The 20,635-nt window shown below is 40.2% G+C and overlaps 1 protein-coding gene and 1 long non-coding RNA gene across 2 annotated transcripts in view; one reads left to right on the forward strand and one right to left on the reverse strand.

The window, feature by feature from the left end:
* The window catches only part of LOC105060366 (retinoblastoma-related protein), a 35,657-nt gene extending 22,099 nt beyond the window's left edge, over nucleotides 1–13,558 (forward strand). The window contains exon 7 of the long non-coding RNA XR_012139977.1: nucleotides 11,270–13,558. This is a non-coding gene — a long non-coding RNA (retinoblastoma-related protein). The remainder of the gene's footprint in view (nucleotides 1–11,269) is intronic.
* A 214-nt stretch (nucleotides 13,559–13,772) lies between these two features.
* On the reverse strand, nucleotides 13,773–15,522 carry LOC105060364 (uncharacterized). The gene has a single exon (XM_010944033.4). It carries the CDS (start codon nucleotides 14,392–14,394, stop codon nucleotides 14,041–14,043), a length of 354 nt encoding a protein of 117 aa, XP_010942335.2. The 5' UTR covers nucleotides 14,395–15,522; the 3' UTR covers nucleotides 13,773–14,040.
* Between the last annotated feature and the right edge of the window lie 5,113 nt (nucleotides 15,523–20,635).

Consider the following 20,635-nt stretch of genomic DNA (forward strand, 5'->3'; position numbering starts at 1 on the left):
TGCCCCTCACGAAAATATTTATGAAAGTAGGAGTCCCTTTAGAGAATGAGACCTATAAGAAGCTATCACACTTTGACATTTATGATGATAGGTCTCTGAATAGGATGAAGTATCATGTAGTCAGAGGTAGGTGGATTAGAAAAGTATCTGGTCATAAAAGGAGTGAGGATAGAGCAGAGTAGATTGGAGAGCCTTCTACTTCTGTACCTCCAGCACCATCATCTCTCACCCCACCTTCAGCTGCTCGTGATCAGACCCCACCATCACCTACCACTACTGCTCCACCTGCATCACCACCTGTGACCCCTGCTCAGCCAACGACATCTAACATTGCCACACTTGAGAGATTGGCTGATATGATCTCAGCTAGCATGAGTTCCGATGTGAGAGCTCTCTCAGATAGATTTGATGCTTTTTAGAATGAGATGAGGGCTAGATTGATTGCATTAGAGTAGAAAGGATCCCAGCCAGATGCACCTGCTGATATTTCTAACTTGACTGGAGAGATAGCCAGACTGAGGGGGAGCCTTGAGTCCAGGAGCACTCAGATGCAGTCAACCATCAGAGGACCGGATGAGCTCAGTAGGAGGGCATCCTTTTTGTACTATTATCCATGGGCAATCTATTAGGCATGATCGAGCGGCTAGCCCCTGGAGCAGTGCCAACAGCAGTAGCAGCAGATGCAGCAGCCATTGCAGTGATCAGTGCCTCCATGCCTCAGCCTACTCAGTCCCAGTCTCAGTCCACACCTTGTCCTCCCACTCAGCCTTTTACCAGCCAGGCCCGACCTCCATTCAGAGCCTATACTAGGGCTGGTGTAGGATTTTCTACTCCAAGTGCGATTGGCCCATCCAGTAGAACCAGGAGCCGACGAGTTGGACCCCCCACCTCTAGGGCTAACTCATTTGAGTTCTTAGACGTTCCCTCTGATACAAAGTAGAGCTAGTGCCTTATGGTTGTTTAGGTTTATTATTAGATATCTAATGTGTCTTCTGATGTCTTAGCCACTGATGTATTCAGATGTATGAACATATTCTGAGTTTGTTGTATCCTGGTGTACTACATCTACTATTTTGTGCAGTACATTTATTTTATATTTGACACAATGCAAAACTCCTATTTTATTTAATGAATTTTGTTTTTTGATTTCTTGTGAGCTATTATTTACATTTTGTCTTGACTGATGACAAGGAGGAGAAAACTAAGACTATGTATATGAGCCATGATATGAGAAGATTAATTGAAAGCTATGTGGAAAATATAAGAAGATAATTGAAAGCTAAGCTATAAGATGCGGTAAAAGTTTCACAAAGACAATGCTTATAGGAAGAAACTATTATATTTGTGATTCTTATGCAACTTTGAAGCCATGATACTCTATCTGATACTTATATATTGCTTTGACATTTGTGAATGATATAAACATTGCTCAGATCATGATATTGCCTTAATATCTCCTTGCACTACAATGGTCATACAACTGTAAATTGAAGAAGAGATAAATCCAAACTTAAAAACATAGGCATAAACTAAGGGGGAGCAAGATCTAAAATCAAAAGAGATTTAGACTTTTATCTTTTGATAATATTTTCAAACTCGCTTGGGCTTAATTTTGACTCAATATGATTCTCGTATTATACTCATTTGCTCATATATTCAAAGTTTTGTCATCATAAAAAAGGGAAAGATTGTTGACCTCAGAAATTGATTTTGATGAATAGCAAAACATTTGAGTATATGATTTGTCTAATAGTTTCATTAAAATGATGTTTTAGGTAAATTAGTAAGTATCAAAAGATTGATTCTTAAGACTCAAACACCTTCGAAGGAAAAGATTTTGGAAGCTTAACTGGTGTGAAGGAACTTTGAAATTAAAGTGGGGAAGGTCATCAAAAGATTGGAATCAAAACATCTTTTAATTTGGAAAAGTTCAGAAAAAATTTAATTGAGGGCATCTCAAGTTGACTCAAGCTGAAAATCAGAAAAAAAGAAAGTTCTGGCATGCAAATGCTTCAGTCGGTATGCCCTCGAGTCGACTCAAATTTCATCCGAGTCGATTCGGATGAGGAATGATAGAAATGTAAGTATTCGAGTTACTCAAGTCGAAGATGCAGGAAAAGATTGAATGTTGGATTTTTAGAAAGGCAGACTCGAAGGCCATTTGAGTCAACTCGAGCTCAGTTCGAGTCGACTCGAGTTCCCACGGCTAGTTTTGTAGAATTTTCAGAATTTTACAGAAATGTGTCCAACGGCTCTATTTTGGATTCCAACAGTCAAAAATGGCTTTTTGGACTTTCAAACAGTGATTTAACACTTCCAACAACTGATTGACAATGCAACAAAAAGAGAATCAAAGATAAAAATGAAAAACTACAAGAAAAGATCAAGAAGCATTGAATAGAGAGCTTTCATTCCTCAACCACCTGAACAATCAAATCAAGAGAGCTTTTTCAGCAAGAACACAACTTCCTCAACTAAAAAACTTCCTCAAAAAGAGATTCCATAAGCTTCATCGACAATCATTTGCTCATTACATGAGCTTTTATAGTTTTGTTATTTTGTTTTCATTTATTTTGCTATAACTAGCTTTAATTGGGGATTGAAGTTAGGAGATAGGCTCATCCAAGCCTTATAATTGGACTGTAAGCCAAGGGTTGGCTTGGGTAGATTTTGGTTGGTGATCTCATGCAAAACCAACTGGATTTTAGATAGTGAGTCCTAAAAAACTATCCGGCTATACTCTTGAATAGATTATAGTGAAAATTTTCAAGGGGGTCTTGGGGAGTGGACGTAGGTACTAGGGCCATCGAACCACTATAAAATTTATGGTGTTTGTGTGTTGCTTGTATTCTATTCTTCTTTTCATATTTTCTATATTTTAGCTTACTTGATTGCATAATTTTCTGCACTCACTCATTTCTCACTGTTTTGTAAAATCAGCATATATCCTGTTTAAATTTTTGAAAATCTAATTCACCCCCTCCCCCTCTTGGGTTGTCTTATCGGACAACAGCTTTGATACCAAATCTGATGGAATCAGATTTGGCATTCAAGTTGAAAAGAAACTCTATTTTGTTATTGTTTTATTTTTTGTAGAAATTCTAAATTGATAAGGAAAGGAAGGAACTTGCTTTCAATCTAAAGTTGATGGAATCAATTTTGGGATCCGACTTGAAAAGAAAATTCTTTCTTTGAAATTAACAAGAAATCCTCAACTAACAAGGAAATGAAAGGCTGGCTTTGGTACCAAAACTGATGGAATTAGATTTGGAGTCTGAGTTGAAAAAATTTTTTGTTCTTGTGAAAATAATTACAAATCCTAAACTGATAAGAAGGAAAGTCCTTAGTCTAATACCAAATTTGATGTAGTAAGGTCCATAAGAAACTATGTGAGAATCCTTAGCCTACATAAAATCAAAGTAGCACAAGATCAAAGTAGCACATCGATAAGAAAAACTAAAATTAAAATTTAGACTAGAAGCTAAAATTAAGATGAAAAGAGTCAGAAAATAGAACTAGAGGGGAGAGATTAAGCTAAACTACAGTTAAAGGGATAACTAGAAGGCCTTGCACCTTCTCTTCTTGTTTGACCTTTAGCATTGCACCTTCAAATTTCAATATTTACAAGGCCTTGGCAGAAGAATCTCATCTCTCACTAGTATTCTTTCTTGAACGGTGGTCTCGCACAACACACCCTTGACTAGTCTCTCACTATACAAGAAAATTGAGAAGGATATCAAATAAGAGCTTCTCAAATTTCTATGATTGATTTTTGAGTATGTAATTGGAGTATTTATAGGAGAGATCTCCTAAACCAATAGGTTTCTTCTAATTCCCATAGGATATAGTTCACTTAAAATAATAAAAAAGGATAGATATCAAATAAGTAGTTGAAAATAATTTTCTAAGTCCTGTTGGATTTCTAAATCATGTAATTATTTTTAAGTATTTAATTTTCTAATTCTTAAGTACTTAATTTCTTAAATAATTATTTATTCAACTAATATCATGAAAATTATGGTAATGTGTATTAGACAACCAACTGAGCAACCATAGGAGTCAAAAGGAAGTCAATCGCGATCATGACATTCTATGCTTGAAATATCCTCCTATGGATATTACAGAGAGTTGCTAGGAAGAAGTCCCATGGTACTCGGCCAATCAAGAAAATAGGGCAATCAGAGTAGCAGGCCTACCTGTGCCATCTAGGAAAGCTAGATAAGCAAGGGCAACCAGTAAAAGAAAGTAGTTAAGAAAAGGAAATGCAGATCTATTGGAGGGAGTTGACAATCAGCTTGTTCATTTAGATTTTTGAGATTTTGCAGCCTTTAGATGACTGTTGCCTAGATCATCTCACGATATGAGTGGTAATAATTATCAGTAGGAATATATTTAGCAATCAGCAAGAATCTAAATGATGCTGGGGAATCTTGCAGCATCAATTTGCTACTGATAAACTTATGTCGATCAAAGGAGAAAGCCTTCATGAAAATATCAATGATCTGATCTTTGGAGGGTAAGTAGAGAAGAGTAATAATTTTTCTCTCAAGAACATCACGAATGTAGTGACAATCAATTTCAATATGTTTTGTGCGTTCATGTAAGACTGGATTCTCAGCAATTCGAATGGCACTAGTATTGTCAGCATATAGGGGAGTGGGTTCATTACACAGGAAACCCAATTCCAAGAGTAATCCTCTCAACCAGGTGACTTCAGAACATGCAGCAGACATTGCGCAATATTCGGCTTCAATGGATGATCTAGAAACCCGATCTTGCTTCTTGCATTTCCATGAAATCAAGCACTGTCCTAAAAAGACACCAACCAGTAATAGATCTCCTAGTGTTGGGGCAAGCTCCTCAATTGGCATCAGCATATGCAGACAAGGACAGAGAGGTTCCAAAAGAAAAGAACAGTCCTCGGTTAGGAGTACCCTTGAGGTAGCGGAGAATACTATGAACAGCAGCAAGATGTGTATGCCTAGGAGCAGTCATAAATTGACTCACATTATCACAGCATAGGCAATGTCTGGACGAGTAAAACTGAGATAAATGAGGCTCCCAACAAGTTTGCGATAATAGGTAGGATCATCAAGTAGATTGCCAGCATCACTTCAAAGTTTGAGATTTACTTTCATAAATGTGGCAACAGTGGGACTGTTTTGAAGCTGAGCAAGAGATATTAGATCATGCAAATATTTCTATTGAGTCAAATGTATGCCTTTTTTGGTGCGATGGGCTTCAACACCTAAAAAGTAATTAAAATACCCAAGGCTTTCATCTGAAATGACCGATGCAGCGTATCTTTGATGTGTTGTATTCCAAGAGTATTATCACCTGAGATCAATATATCATCAACATATACTACAATAAAGTAAGTCCATGAGGGGACCTTTGCAAGAAAAGGGATGAATCTTGTTTGCTCTGCTGAAATCCCGCCTTCTGAATGGTATGTCGCAGCTTAGTAAACCATGCCCGTGGTGCTTGTTTGAGCCCATAGAGTGATCTCTTCAATCGACAAATCAAGTCTTGTGATGCCAAAGGCAATCCTGGAGGAGGTTTCATAAAAACTTTCTCATGTAGATCTCCATTCAAGAAAGCATTCTTGACGTCCATTTGAAATATAGGCCAAGATTTTGATGCAGCTAATGCAATAAGAGTTTGAACAGTTGTCATTTTAGCCACAGGGGCACAAGTGTCTTGATAATTAATTCCATATTCTTGACGATTCCCCAAAGCGACCAATCGAGCCTTGTAGCGTTCCAAGGATCCATCAAATTTCATTTTGACAGTGTAAATCTATTCACATCCTATGGGCTTGATGCCTGAAGGACAGAAAATGAGATCCATGTGTTGGTTTTGACCAAAGCATCTAACTCTGCCATAGCCTGTTGCCAACACTCATGCTTCACAGCCTGAGAGAATGTATTGGGGATGGGAATTGTGGACAAAGTGGAGAGAAAGGATGTTTCTGTGGAAGTGGATGGAAAGCCATAGCGGTCAGGTGGGCGAGTGGGGCGAGTGGATCTCCTAATATTGGGAAGTGAAGGAAATTCATAAATCGGTGCAAGTTCAGGATCAAGGTCAATAGCAGGGTTAAGAGGTTCAGGTTGTCCAGCACCTGGTGCTGTGGGTGTATCCCTTCGCTTGTAGACCATCCCTTGTATGAATTTGCTGGAGGAATCTGCCTCATGAGTTGTGTCAAATAAATGTATAATGGAGGAAGAGACTTGGGAAGATAATGACGGATGGTGAGAATAGAAAAAATATTTATCAAAGAATACGACATTTCGAGACACTCGAATGCGTTGACTGTGAGGATCATAACATGGGAACCCCTTTTGATACACCGATAACCCAAGAATACACAGCGAGCAGCTTGAGCAGAAATTTTATGACGTTCAAGTGGAGGAAGGTGAACAAAACAAAGACAACCAAAGGGATGAAGACTTCTATAATTTGGTTGTTCTTTAAAAAGTTTAAAATAGAGACTGACATTCTCTAATTTTTTCGAGATCTGACGATTGATTAAAAACACAGCAGTCCTTACAGCCTCATCCCAAAAGTTGGAGGCACTGCAGCATCAAGAAGCAGAGTGCGAGCGACATCAAGGATGTGTCTATGTTTTCTCTCAGCAACACCATTTTGCTGAGGAGTATAGGGGCAAGATCGTTGAGAGATTATTCCTTTGTCTTGAAGAAATAATTGAAACTGATTTGATATATACTCTCCCCTGAATCTGATCGTAGGGTCTGTATACATTTGTCAAAATGAGTTTCAACCATCGACACAAAGGCTTTGAAAAAGACAACACATCAGATTTTGCACGCAAGAAGTAGATCCAAGTGAACCTACTAAAGTCATCGATGAATGTGACAAAATATTTGTAACCCGAAGAGGATATAATTGGAGCCAAACCCCAGACATCAGAATGTATAAGTTCAAAGGATGATTCGATACACGATTGCTCAAAGAAAATGGAAGAGTTTTGCTCTTCCCTTGGCAACAACTAAAACAAGGACATTGCTTTGGAATTTCAGATTTATTATGAATCAAACCTTTTTGAACATTAACAACAATTTATTTGAATTTAGATGTCCTAATCTACGATGCCAAAGTAGCCATTTATTGGACAACTTCATGAGATGCAGACAAACAGAGGTTGCGGAATATATGATCCACAGTGAAAAGACGCCCATGCTTACTCCCTTTCCCGATCACTGTTCCTGAGTTCAGATCCTGAATAATGTAGCCAGAAGGAGAGAAGGTTACATTGCAATGATTGTCTACAAGCTGTCCAACTGAAAGAAGTTATGGACAATTGTGGAACAAGATAAAATTAGAAACATTAAAGTTTTTGGATTGAATTCTACCCATTTCCATAATAGGCAAATTTTTTCCATCAACAATGTGAACTTTAGATTGACCATGGTAAGGAGATACTGAACAAAAGTTTGTGAAGAGGATGTCATATGATTGGAGGCTCCAGAATCTAACAACCAGGCCTAGAAGTATTTTTATCTGAAATTCCCATGGCAGACAAGGCAGACTGAATCATAGCTTGAATTGATTCAGTAGTGATTGAGTGATTACCACAGGTATGGCAAGAGGAGAAGATTCTTCAGCTAAACCAACTGTGGTGTGGTATGTCTTTCCTCTGTTCTGAGGTCTTTGCCTACATTCAGTCAAGATGTGGCCTCCCTTCCTACAATACCTGCAAATTTTCCTTACAATCTCGAGCAATGTGTCCATATTTTTGGCATGAATGCATTGTAACTGCTGAATATCTTTAGCTCTAGGTTGCTCCCTAGAAAGAAAGGCAAGATCTGAATTGTTTACAGCCTTAGAATTATTAGCAGTTCCTTATGAGAGAAGCCATTGTTCTTCACGAAGAACCTCCTGAAACACTATCTAGATCAGGTACAGGTTTTCGATTCATCAAAGTCCCTCTAACAGTCTCAAAATCAGATCTTAACTTCATGAGGAAATGATCTCTCATATTTTTGGCTTGCAAAGTTTGAATTGTCACCAAAGCTTCGTAGGAACAGTTTCATATATGATAGAGTTGTATTCAACCACAAGTTTATAAAACCAGAATAGTATTCCTAAACAGTTTTTGTCCCCTGAGTATATTCACCAATCTCAATCCCAATATTGTATTTCTTAGAATCATTGTCTTGATGATATAACTTTTTTAAAAAACTCCACATGCTTGCAGCAGTGGTGTGTGCCCGCAGATTTATTCCAATTTGAGATTCAACAGAATCACAATCCAACTCATCACTTTTGCATTGTTTTTCTGCTATTGTTTTCTTTTTCATTTCCTTTATCTTCCCTAGGCTGGCCTTCACTTCCATCAACAAAACCCCAAAGTTCTTGACCCATAATGAAACATCTTAAATGAAACTCCCACAAAAAATAGTTTTTCCCATTAAAACATATAGGAATTACAGCAGTTTTGGTGTGGTATCCATCAGGAACAGAGATTTCGAAAGCTAGAGAGATTAAAATAGAAATATGCAATGAACCTGACAGAAGTTTCTCAAAAAAATACCAGACTTCAGATTCCCACGATCTTAAGATGCTGCAGAAGAATCCTTGAATGAGGGCAGTGGACTCCAGAAAGCCCTCTAGATGAGGACGGTAATTTCAGAAGCCCTTTGCTCTGATACCATGACAAGAACAAGAATAGAGAGATGGTTTGGGATGCCAAAATTGCCTCTCCCCTTTGGGATCAGAGAGTCTCTTTATATAGATCTTTAATAGAGAAAAATATAGTAATACAGCCTATATCAACAACTATACAAAACAGGATAATCAATAATATATTACAGCCCAAAGATAGTAATACAAACTATAAAAATACACCTATATTTAGATTCCTGCTGATTGCTAAATATATTCTACTGATTGCTATATTTAGATCCCTACTGATAAGGTATTCTTGGATTTTGCATATATATTTAGATCACTGCTGATAAGGTATTCTTGGATTGTGCTATATTTAGATTCTTGCTGATTGCTATCCCTGTTGATAAGTATTCTTGGATTTTGATATATATTTAGATCCCTACTGATAAGGTATTCTTGGATTGTGCTATATTTAGATTCTTGTGATTGCTAAATATATTCCTACTGATAATAATGACGGTTTGAGTGGATGATGCATCTGGTCTATGGGAAGGTAGAAATGAACATAGTGGGGGTGCATAGGACTACATCCACCTAGTTTTAGATGATTTACAGTTTGAGTCGTAGTTTATTCATATTGTGCAAGATATGGACCACGTTGCATGTTAGAAGGCTTGTGAGGATATGATAGCATATATGAGATGGGCCTCTTGAGGTGATTTAGGACACGATACTACTATAGATAATATAGCATGTGTGGTATGATTTCTAGGTATATCTGGATCCTCATTTATGCTGAATTCTATTCTACACAATCTGGATATGATCTGTGTAGATAATTTTTATTCGAGACAGCATATCCAGTAGCTACTACCCTTCACAATCTTAGGCAGATTATAGGTTGGATTTTGCTGCGGCAATCTTCTCTCAGTTGGAATGATCAGCCGAATATCAGAGAGAGAATCAGTACCAGATTGGCTATCTAGGAGGCTTAGATTGTGGGATGTAGGGTTGGGCACAGTATCTGGGATGGAGCTATATTCAGGGCCCCATTTATGAAGATGATCCTGATGTCTATGAGTGGCGTAGATACTCCACGAGGAACTAGATGTTTTACTTATTTTGTAGTTCAAATCAATTTGATATATATATTTTCAGGTTCAAAAATATTCACTATGTCAAACAATTATAAGGTCTATCGATATCAATAGGACATAAAATAATATTAAAATATTTTAAAATCATAAGTTAAACATTTATAACCCTTAAAATAATGCTAAAAATAATAAATGAAAAAAAATGCCAAAAATGCTGTATCAGTATCGAACCAGTATGCATTACCATATCTAGTGTTCCTAAGGAATGGTTTAGTACGATATGATACCATTTCTTGATTGGTAGGTAATCAATATCAAAACAGCAGATGTTGGATAAACTGGTCCAACATTCATCTTAAGAAGATTTGATGATAGTGGTGGAATTTCTACAAATATATATCCAGTGGCATTGGGGCATTGGGAAATCCATAGTTTATCAAGCATTCTTACATTTCAAAGTATACACATACAAAGCTAAGTCTATAGAACAAATTGCAAAAAATAAATAATTATTAATCAGAGAGGTATGAATAATTTACCCATTATTAATATGCCATGTTTGGTTGCAGAACAGGAAAAAGTAGGAGACTACCATAATTCTCGATATCGCACCAAGGTTCTCCAATCTCCCTAGGTTAATAAAGATGCCGTTTGGTTGGACTTTGTGGGGTTTAACTTGGAAAAAAGTAGGAAAGATAAGAAATAACTTCATTTTAACCCACCTCCCCCTATTCCCAAGGAAATGATGTTAACCCTATGTAATGGGTTAAAGTGCATCGTCAGAATAAACCCCATAAGTAATGTATTTGGTGGGATAGTGGGATAACCGATCCCTATTCCATGGTTATCCTGTTTGCAGGGATAACCCATCCCTATTCATCTGAGATAGTTCTGTGAACATAGGTTGGCAGTATTGCAAAACCAAATTAATTATGTATGCGATGCAAAATGTTTTGCTGCAGAGTTGCCGACATGCATGTGTCAAGTCAAGGTGGAAGTTTGATCAGTCCTTGTGGTTGCATTTGTTTCTTTCTGTATTCTAGATAATTCAACAAAATAAGATGCAGCCTAACTCGGCTATAAAACCATAGGTCTCCCTTGGAAAAACAATTGGCAGAGATAAACTATCAAAAGTAGTGCTGAATTGGATACAGCTGGTTCTCATGCTTATATTCATCACTGTGGCTAACCAAACTGCATGCAGCTAAATAAGATGGATAAAATTCAAGTTGCATATTTTGGACCAAATCTGTGTGCCTCATTTCACCAGTTTATGCTTGGTTAGAAAAGAAAAAGATCATGGGTCATGGATCTTGTGTTGTAGGGGATTTTTTTTTTTTCCCAGATGTTTAGTGTTTTGAGACATTATGAATATTTAGTTTAGTTATCAGGAAGCTAGACAAATTAAATGCTTTTAGGTCATGCTTTTCAATATGGCATTGCCCTTTATTCTCATGCAGTTTTATTGAATGAGGGAATGCCTGTAATTTTATTTGGGTATTTAACATGTCCTCATTAGCCATTATGACTGATTTTTCCAGGTATAGTTAATGTTTTCGTTAAACTGCAAGCATGCCCTTGCCCTTTGAAGTGCTGTGAATGAAAACAAGAGCATTCAGGTAAGCTCTGCTGTGCAGACCTCTCCGATCCACCCTGTTTGATCTTTAACCCTGCACATACATACACATGGTCGCATACACATACAGTGATAGAGAGGGTGAGCAGATGCTTTAATTTGGGAGTCCATTCCATAGACTATTAAATATCTAAAATCAAAGAGTTTATTTGCTTATGAATAACTAGTATTAAATTATTAATAGGTTGGTGCAATGCTTTGATTTAATTTATAGTTCAGATGCATCTAAACTGTTTGAATTTTGGTTTGTTCATGAAATTGAACAATGATACAATATGAAACATTTAAGATTTGTTTTTGACCACATGCAGAGCAAGATGGACAATTAAAAATATTAGGAATTTGGGGAAAAATCTGAGAAAAGAACAAGACTTATTGCTTGAGAGAGTCTGTTGAGGTATCTTTTAAATGCCCATATGTCTTAGCAAGGATGTAGCAAAAACACATGAAAATAATTTGGTATGCCTTAGTAAAGTTTAGGAGTGTTTTGTGTTCAGATTGACCTATCAAAATCATTGTTCTGAACAAATTCTTATTTCAAGTTGTATAAGCTAGGTCAGATGGTGGTACAAAGCTGAACATAAACCTAGCAGTATGTGTGAGTATTCATGTGGATATGTGCTTGGTTCTATATTGGTTGTATGCTGGGGAGATCTTGAGTACTTATACAAGAAGTAATCTTGATTATACCTTTTATCTAGCCCATTTGAGTGAGGTCCTAGGACAAATAATATTAGAGCAGACCTGATCTATGACTTACATAAATTAGGGGACATTGCAACATGTGCCCTTCTAGATCTTAGGTTTGTGATTGGATTTGGACCTTCAGCTTGATGAGGATGCGAAAGCTTAAAGGCGGGAGCATGTAAGAAGCCGTGCGGGCTTGTGTTTAGTCCCATATTGGTTGTACGCTAGAGATATCTTGGATACTGATACAGGGTCAAGGAATCCAATTAATGACTTTTGGCTAGCTTTTTCAAGTGAGGTCCTGGGTTATTACCATTTAATTCCATGGTCTAAGTGAATTGTAGGACGTCCACCTATAACTTTGTTTAGGAAATTCTGAGTTTATTGTGCTGCTTCCTAGTATTGGTATTTCTTATAAAAATTCATATGTGGTAGCGAGTGTTGAACCAATCTTGAGCCAGTTTTGGCAGATCTTGAGGTTGGAGCAAATTAATGATTTTAAAGATAAATTGGTTTGGGCTAATTTAGAACATTCTTCTGGCTTACCCATGCTGGTTACCTTGGAACCTGCTATTCCATTGTCGTGATAATTGGAATAATAAATTAAATGGTAATTTTATGTATGTATGTGCTAGTGTATTTAAAAAAGTAACAAAAAGGTAAGTGCATGGTTGTTGTCATCTTTATGGTGCTTTTGCATATGTACAATGTTTGTTCTGTGTTATTCCCTTTGAGATGCTCCTACAGCCTAGAGAGATCTCAGTTCCCTGAGATTTATCCTGAATGCATAAGCTGGAAAGACAGCTGACATGCATCACTTTCTCCAATGAATGGTGCCACAAATTGTCAATTATGGTTTGGCCTTTTTTCTAGAATAAGTAACTAGACTTCTCATAAGGAAATTATTCATGCCTTATTCTTGCTCATATGTTGTGTTAGTGAAAGCATTTATGCTTATCAGAGCATGTTTTGATCTTGTTGCTGTCTAGTTTCTAAACAAATCAACAGATGGATGCTTTGCTTTCAAACAAGTCCTTGAGCTCCAGAAGCTACTATGCATAAATTGGCGAAAGCACTCATTCTTGTTGGAGTGGTGCCATTAGTAACTGCTTTAATTGGTATCTGAGCTAAACACTATTAAATCATAGGATCACCCATCCTGTTTGAAGATGCTGATTGCTGACTCTTTTTCTGATCATTTGGAATTCCATGGCAGTGGTAGGAGGATTAAAAGCAGGTTCAACTTTGACATGTGAGTTATTCCTTGGCAGCTGTCACTCTGGCACTTTGGCATGTTCAGCTGCTCCTGCCAACCACAACCTTTCTGAGGTTCTCTTTTAGAGAGTTGAATTTTATTTGTATATGAGTATATGAAACAGGGCATTAGGTGAGCAGCACACAGTGGGATAAACAATTCATCTGCCCTGAGATTTTTCAGTTGCTATATTTGTTATAATTTTCACATATATATATACTAACCAATCTAACTCAACAAATTTCCTCATTGCTTTGGTCCAAAAAAAGAAAATCCTCTTGCTTCTTTAACATATATCTTCGATGCGTTTTCTGCTTTTGTGTATGGATCTTGTTGAATGTGTGGATGCTCTGTTGATGTTACGGAGCTTAATCATTTATGTAACGTTTCAACTCCTCTTCCTCAACTTGCCGTCGGTAAATTCTTGAAGAGACCTATGATACCATCCAACAGAATCACTGGCTTGTTTAAATAACTGTATCAATATTACTTATTTAGAAACTACAATAACATCATTTGCTTGTCCAACGAAGGGTTACTAGTTTTATTTATTTAGGAAACACAATTTCACACAAACAGCACAAGCTAAAAATAGCCATCAAGGCAACTTCATCTTGGGTACGTAAATAATAGTAATGAGGGGAAGAGGAGCAGTGGAGAAGCAGGCAGCAGCAGGGGGGCTCCTGATAATTCTGTTTAAGGTGAAATGGCAACTGTTGGCCGTAGGAGGGGCCTCATTGCGGGGGTGGATGAGCCTTGCTCTTGGGGTTGCGGTGGCTGGTGAGGGCGATGTACACGCCGGGGCTGCGTTGGGTGCAGGAGCTGTTGTAGACGATCGAATTGTTGACGCTCTGCACGTTGCTGTTCACCAGAGAGCTTATGGGCTTCGTCTTCGCCGCTGCTGCTTTGGCTCCATTCTTGTCACTGGATTTTCCATCGTTTGTTGCAGAATTACTCACTTGACCTTGTTTGGGGAGGCTGCCATTGCTCTTCTGCTGCTGCTGCTGCTTTCTGCTGGAAAGGCTGTAGGGAGGACCCAGATCCATGTAGGCCCCCATGTTCTCTCCTGCGATGGTAATCATCCTCATGTCACCCTCATCTTTCTTCTTGGCGTCCTTCTTGGGGGAAGGAGGGGGGCCTCTCGTGTCAGCCTGAGATGTGCCAAGCTTAGGCTCGCCGTTGCGAGCTTGGCCTCTCCTTTGCCATTGTTGGCGGCGGTCTTTGGCTGGGCTTCTGCTATGGTCTTCAGTTCAGGTTCTGGACTCGGCTTCAGTGTGCGGTCACCAGAGTCGTACCTGGGGGACGGGGAGGGAGACTTTACCTTGGGAGATTGGGCAATAGGGGATGGGGACGTTTTTATGCGCCTGAGGGGTGGTAGAGGTGAGGATGGTTGTTTGGGTGTTTCGATAGACGTGGTGCAGACTCTGTTGATTCCGCTTGAGGAGTTACCGAAGGTGGTGGTGGCAGTGATGGTGTGGTGGCGGTGGCGGGGTGGTGGTGGTGGTGTGGCCTGAGGCGAAGGCTGGGGCTGGGCTGGTGGTGGGGGTGGTGTGGTGGTGGCGGTGGTTGCACCGGTGGGGGCGGTGGCGGTGATGGAAGTACGGCACTAGGTTGCCTTACGAGTTGGCGGATGGGAGGTCCCCGGGGAGGCTGGGCAGGTTGAGTCGGCGGTGGTGGCGACTCCCTTAGGCCAGCTGGGACACCAGCCGGAACCACGGACGGCCGGTGGGGGGCTGGTTTGCCATTGCAACCCGCTTAGATAACACTTGTGAAACAAAGTTGGCGGGGAAGGTGGGAGAGGGAAGGCTACTGAGTCCCTATTTGTATAGGGGCATCCATGGGCTGGCTAGCCACCTGAGCCGATGGAGTGTGAGGAGACGAATTGGAAAACGGTTAAGGAAAGGCGAGGCAAGGAATCGGATGCCCACAAAAAGAGAAAAGGGTGAAGAGAGAGAGATGTAAACGGCTTCACATTGGACAAAGTTTGGTATCCAATCCCAAGGAAATGACCTGCCGGAAAACATCATTTCAAGGATCATTTCGGGTCCATGCAACAATACCTAGAATTATACAACCTTCTTTTTTTTTGGCACGGTAGACGGAAGAGTTCTGCAACGAGAAAATAACAAGAAAAGCAAACGAGAGAACACACACAGCATCCAAAATCTACGAACCAAATTTGCAGCAGAACATTGATCGAGTTCTTTTAAGTGGGAAATTGAGTGGCGGGCGCAAACTAAATATCTGTCGGTCGTTCATTTGTGTCAGTGCCTGACTTGCCTTGTGGTCCACTCAGTGGAGCCTCGGACTTTGCTTCCATCAGGCAGATGCGGATGCCCGTGTCCTCTATGTTCGCTTTTCGCTTGCTCGAAGGGCTGGAAATCTGGTAACCTGATTAACCACAATATCGTCAGATTCCTCCGGCTTCTTGATTTTTTTCTTTTCTTAGTGAAGCAGGTCCTTGAGCTTTAGCGGCGCGTGAAAGACATGTTCTGCGCCCGAGACGCGGCATCTCTTTTGTTTGTCTGTTTTTGTTTTTGTTTTTTTGTTTTTTGGTAGAGAGAGAAGCAAGCAAAAAAAAAAAAAAAAGGAAAAGGAAAAGAAAAGAGGAGACGCAGCATCTCTTTTGATGGACGTTTCGTCTGGTTCTTTTACCATGGTGGGTGGGGTTCAAAGGTCTTTTTGGAAGTGCAAGTACATGATAACTCTCCCACCTTGCTGCTACTCGGCTCATGGACCACTGGGAAAGGAGAAATTATATCCTCATGCACCAAGCGGCCATGCACATCACCAACCGCAGCCGTTCATTGCTGTTCCATTGAGATAAATGCTTGATAAATAAGGTCTGCAGAAACGAGCTACTGTAATCGATGGCATGCATGCAGGATTATGTGGTGCGTGTTGTGTTGGATATAATTTCTTATTAGGTGTTGCCGTAAACTCTGGGATGGTCTTGAAGTCGGTCTGGTTGTGGTTGGACTGGATGGTCAAACTCCTAGAAGGCTCATGCAAATAGCAAACAATTCCACTAGTCACAGATTGTTTGAGGGAGGACTCTTCAATAATTAAGTCAGTCCGAATACGAAAATAGAAGAAGAGAAAGTGAGAGAAAATTGAGAGCTCTCGAATGTATTCGAGAGGATTACCCGAGAGTCCCCTGTTTCCCTCCATTTAAAGAGGGGAATTGATCGTCGTTTCCAAAAAGGCTATGGTCTGTTCCCATGGGGATCGCATACGTGGGGTCAATGCATTACGACAATCTCACGGTTTGGGTTGGTATGGCCGGCTGGCGATGCTATCCCAAAAGTTTTTGCCTTATTTGAGTGATATAGACGATCCTGGGCACGAAAAGTGCCGGAGATCCAGAGCCGCTTGATCGCATGTCTTGGTTATTTACATTTGAGCTGAGTAGATTAGTATGGTTCAAAATAAGTTCATTTCGGGATAGGCCGGGGTAATGCCACATTAGTTGTCTCCTGCTCCTAAGTTCAAAATTAATTTGTGTTCAAGCTAAGGGAGTCGAAGCATTTGTCTGACTGAGGTCCTATTGGTTGACCAGCTGGCGTTTTCAGAAACTTTAATTAATGCACCAGCGGCGGGCTTCTTTGAGGCATCATAACTCCAAACATTAAAAGCACGTCAATTGGCTTATCGAGGTGTCATAGTTCCAATCACCAAATTCGCACAGTCTTTATTTATGACCCTTTATTTAGATCTAAGACGGCACAAGGCGAGCAGCTAAGCTGGCCAAGCGAAGTGTAAAGCCAATTTGCGGCGCTCACCGTAACGATCATGAGACTTGGGTTTGACCTATATCGAGTTGCCATGCATCGAAATCACATGGATCCATATGAAGGGTCATTAGATTTCGGCCATCCGCCAATCTGTGTATACCGTCCGTATCTTTTCATCTTCGATCATTGTTTTTTCACTGAGGAAAAATTTGCTATTTCAGTGGCTTCCAGCCGACGTTTGCTGTTCTTCATAATTTCCAGCAAGTTCTCAAAGTCTCCGGCGAATTTCTGATTGCTCTCAATGAGTTCCTGAAGTGTCCTTGGCGGAATACCAAGATCACCCTTTACCGGTTGTTCGGTAGCGCCCACTCTCCTTCGACCTTAAATTAGATACAATCTCTAGCCCTTTGCAACTAATTTCTCCGAGCCATTCTTCCTTTCTTTTGTTTTCCGTTCTTGTTCTCGGAACCCTTTGTCGAGGATGGCTAAGTTGGCAGCTTTTATTCAAAGCTGGTCTTCTGATCTGCCTTGGGGTCCCAAGGCTTAGCCTAGAATCATGCAGTCCTCTTTCGGAGGTCGGATCTGATACCGTCATCATACTAGAAAGGGTTATGTCTATCGTCACCTTCGAAGATTTAGAGGCAATTCACCTCCAATACCAAATTCCCATGGATTTCCAATTGGAAACTCCCTAATTGGCGGGTCAGATAGCCGACCCTCCTTTAGGTTGGCTGGGTCTATGAAAAGACCCTTAGGCTAGATTAGGGCTTCCTCTCCATCCCTTATCTTTTAGATTTTCAAACATATTGCATTATTCTAATCCTATAGTTCTGAATTCCTAGAGGTTTATAATTGCTTTTCTTTCTTTTTGCTTTGTTTGCAATGTTCGGCACTCCATTTCTCTTTTTTGAGCCTTCTTCACCTTGAAAAGACATCTCTAGGAGAGGGACTAGTGGTATGTGTCTCATCGAAAATATTACGTCCTTATTTGAGATACTCCTTCATCCATGGATTACTACTTTATCCATGGATGGAAGGAGTGGTTTTTCTTCATCTCCACCGAACAACTATGGGGTTTTGATATCTTATAGGATCAGCCTCAGAAAGCCATGAACCAAATTCATGAGTTATTTGATGCTGACAACTGATCATTGAAGACCTTGATTTGGTACGACATTCCTCCTCTATGACAGTTACCGTCGGAGCAAATATTGATCAACATGGGCTTGAGTCACACAGACTCCTATGGCATAATAATTATTATCTTTGTAACCGCTTATCTTTATTTAGCAGTAATCCTCTAACTTCTCTACTTCATTTTTGTAGCCATGCAGGTGAATGCTGAGCTCCTCCACTAGATGCATCAAAGAAAGTGGAAGGTCTTGGCAGGTGGAAAGCCATTGTCATTGAGGGCTTGGGTCTAGTCTGCTACAGATCGGTGGGTCTGAGTTCGGTGAGGGGGTCGAGTCATGAGGTTGAGACCTTGAGGAGGGACTATCCTAGTGCTGGGGTGAGGCTGTCTCGCCTCTTTGATCACTTCTCCCTGGGGTCCAAGTGCCCTCAGGATCATCATCATCGACCCTTATTTCTCCTCCACCGATTGAAGCTAGGGCTCGGCTAGTGGCGATGGAGGCCAATCTCAACCAAGCTTTATGTCCTAATTCGGATATAAAGCAGAATGATAAAGGGCTTCATAGCTTGTAGGTCACTAAGGGCCTACTTCGAGGGGTAATTCTCTCCATTGATTGAGAGCTCTATTAGGGGGGGGTCCGTACACCTATGTATTTGTATGAGGTGTTCGCCTCCATTCTCTAGGTAAGTATTATTATGTTTTCTCAGAGTTTGGTTGGTTTCTTATATTAGATCAACGCACAACTTGCAACTTGTCTACCATATCAATTTCTTCAATAAGGCTATCAAGAGCTTCAAAGCTTATTGATCGATGTCGAGAAGAAGGTCAAGAAGGTAGAAGGGATGCTAGCCAAATGGTGGCCAAATATGAAGAGAAAATGGATAGGGTGGTGGAGCAATCAAAGAGGGCTAAGAACAAGTTGTGGCTCTCGCTCCTTGAGCACAAGAAAAGGGATAGTCTTCGAGGAGAAGATAGCCAAGTTGGAATGGTGTCGGGCTTTTGACAATGAAATATGGGGGGCAGAGGTTTTTCATCTCAAGGACAAGCTCTTGGAGGCCTAGAAAAGGGCTTTAAGGGCGGTCGAGGACTATGAGGCATCGGAGCATGGCAAACTCGACTTGGCTAAGTACAGACCCGGGGCCTATGGATAAGGCTTCGAGGACTGTCGCACCAAGATATAGAGGCTCTTTCTTGAGTTGACCTCAGTGTCCTTGACAATGATCAAGTCCCACCCGCCAGTGATTCTATTTTGCCAGTTGAGGTGCTGGCTGAGGTACTACTCTACTAGTTAACGAGGCCTACTTTGCCATCTAAGGAGAATGCCCAACCAACTTAGGAGGTCGACCTCTGTTCCTATGGAGGAGGCTGTTGTAGCAACCAACACCCCACTTGTCAATTAGTAGGCCTTTGTGGCCTTTCCTATTTTTTCTTTTCTTTTGTAGCTTTATTTTGTACTCGGCTTCGGCCAAACTTATTTTAAGTTTATGAAACAAGATATTTTTTCTTTTGCTTCACAACATGCTATCGATCGCACTTCCTTCTTATCAGATCTTTACCCAAGTACTCAAGATCGAGCAAATGGCATGATCCCCTGCTTTGGTCATAAATTATGCAACCCAAGTTAGACCTTCCTATAGGTTTGACTGTGAGTTTGCCCAAATTATCTTGAGATCATTGACTTAAGATGAGGTAGCCTTAGATCATCCTATGGTAAAGTGGCCAAATTTTGGTTTCAGGTCGACTTGCTTCTGAATGAGCTCGAGTATGGAGACCTTTGATTTGGGCCACAATGGCTTTAGATCATCTTTGCATCGAGTGGCTAAAGTTTAGCTTTGGCTCTACCTACTTCTGAGTGAGCTCGAATATGGTGACACTTGATTTAGGCTACAATGGCCGTGTGTTATCTTTTCATTACATGGTTGAAGTTAAGCTTCGGCTCTACTCGCTTCCGAGTGAACCTGGGTATGGAGATCCTTGATTTGGGCCATGATGGCCTTGGGTATGAACTTTAGCCGCATAAACACTCAGCCTCTACAGATATCTATGTGAGAACAGGATGGGTTGATCCTCTTGATTTTTGCATACATAATTGATCAACTCATGATCAGCCTTTGGTCCTCTAGATCAACTCCTTGATCAGCCTTTACTCCTTCCTTAAATCTTTTTTGATGTATTTCAGCCACCAACCAAAAGGAGAAAAAAGGAGGGGATGCCCAACCAGATTTGGGTATGTAGAAGCTTGGATGCCCAAGCTTTGGACGTTGGAGAAAGAGAGGTAGAGAGGGGAGGCATGGACTCCTTGTGGGTTAATTGCTTGAGGTTTGATTACTCCTAAAGGTGAAGGGGTGACTCACTTATATAGACTTTTGATCTGAGTCCTAACCGAACTCCAAATCTTTATTTAAAAAGGATCCTAATCTCATTAGGATTACTCCTTTTAATGCCTTAAGACCTATTAATTAA

The sequence above is a fragment of the Elaeis guineensis genome, chromosome 1 (genome assembly GCF_000442705.2).
Source record: "Elaeis guineensis isolate ETL-2024a chromosome 1, EG11, whole genome shotgun sequence".
NCBI classification, from domain to species: Eukaryota; Viridiplantae; Streptophyta; class Magnoliopsida; order Arecales; family Arecaceae; genus Elaeis; species Elaeis guineensis.

Excerpts from the sequence above, each read along its gene's own strand:
- LOC105060364 (XM_010944033.4), bottom strand. The coding sequence starts at position 14,394 with ATGAGGATGATTACCATCGCAGGAGAGAACATGGGGGCCTACATGGAT.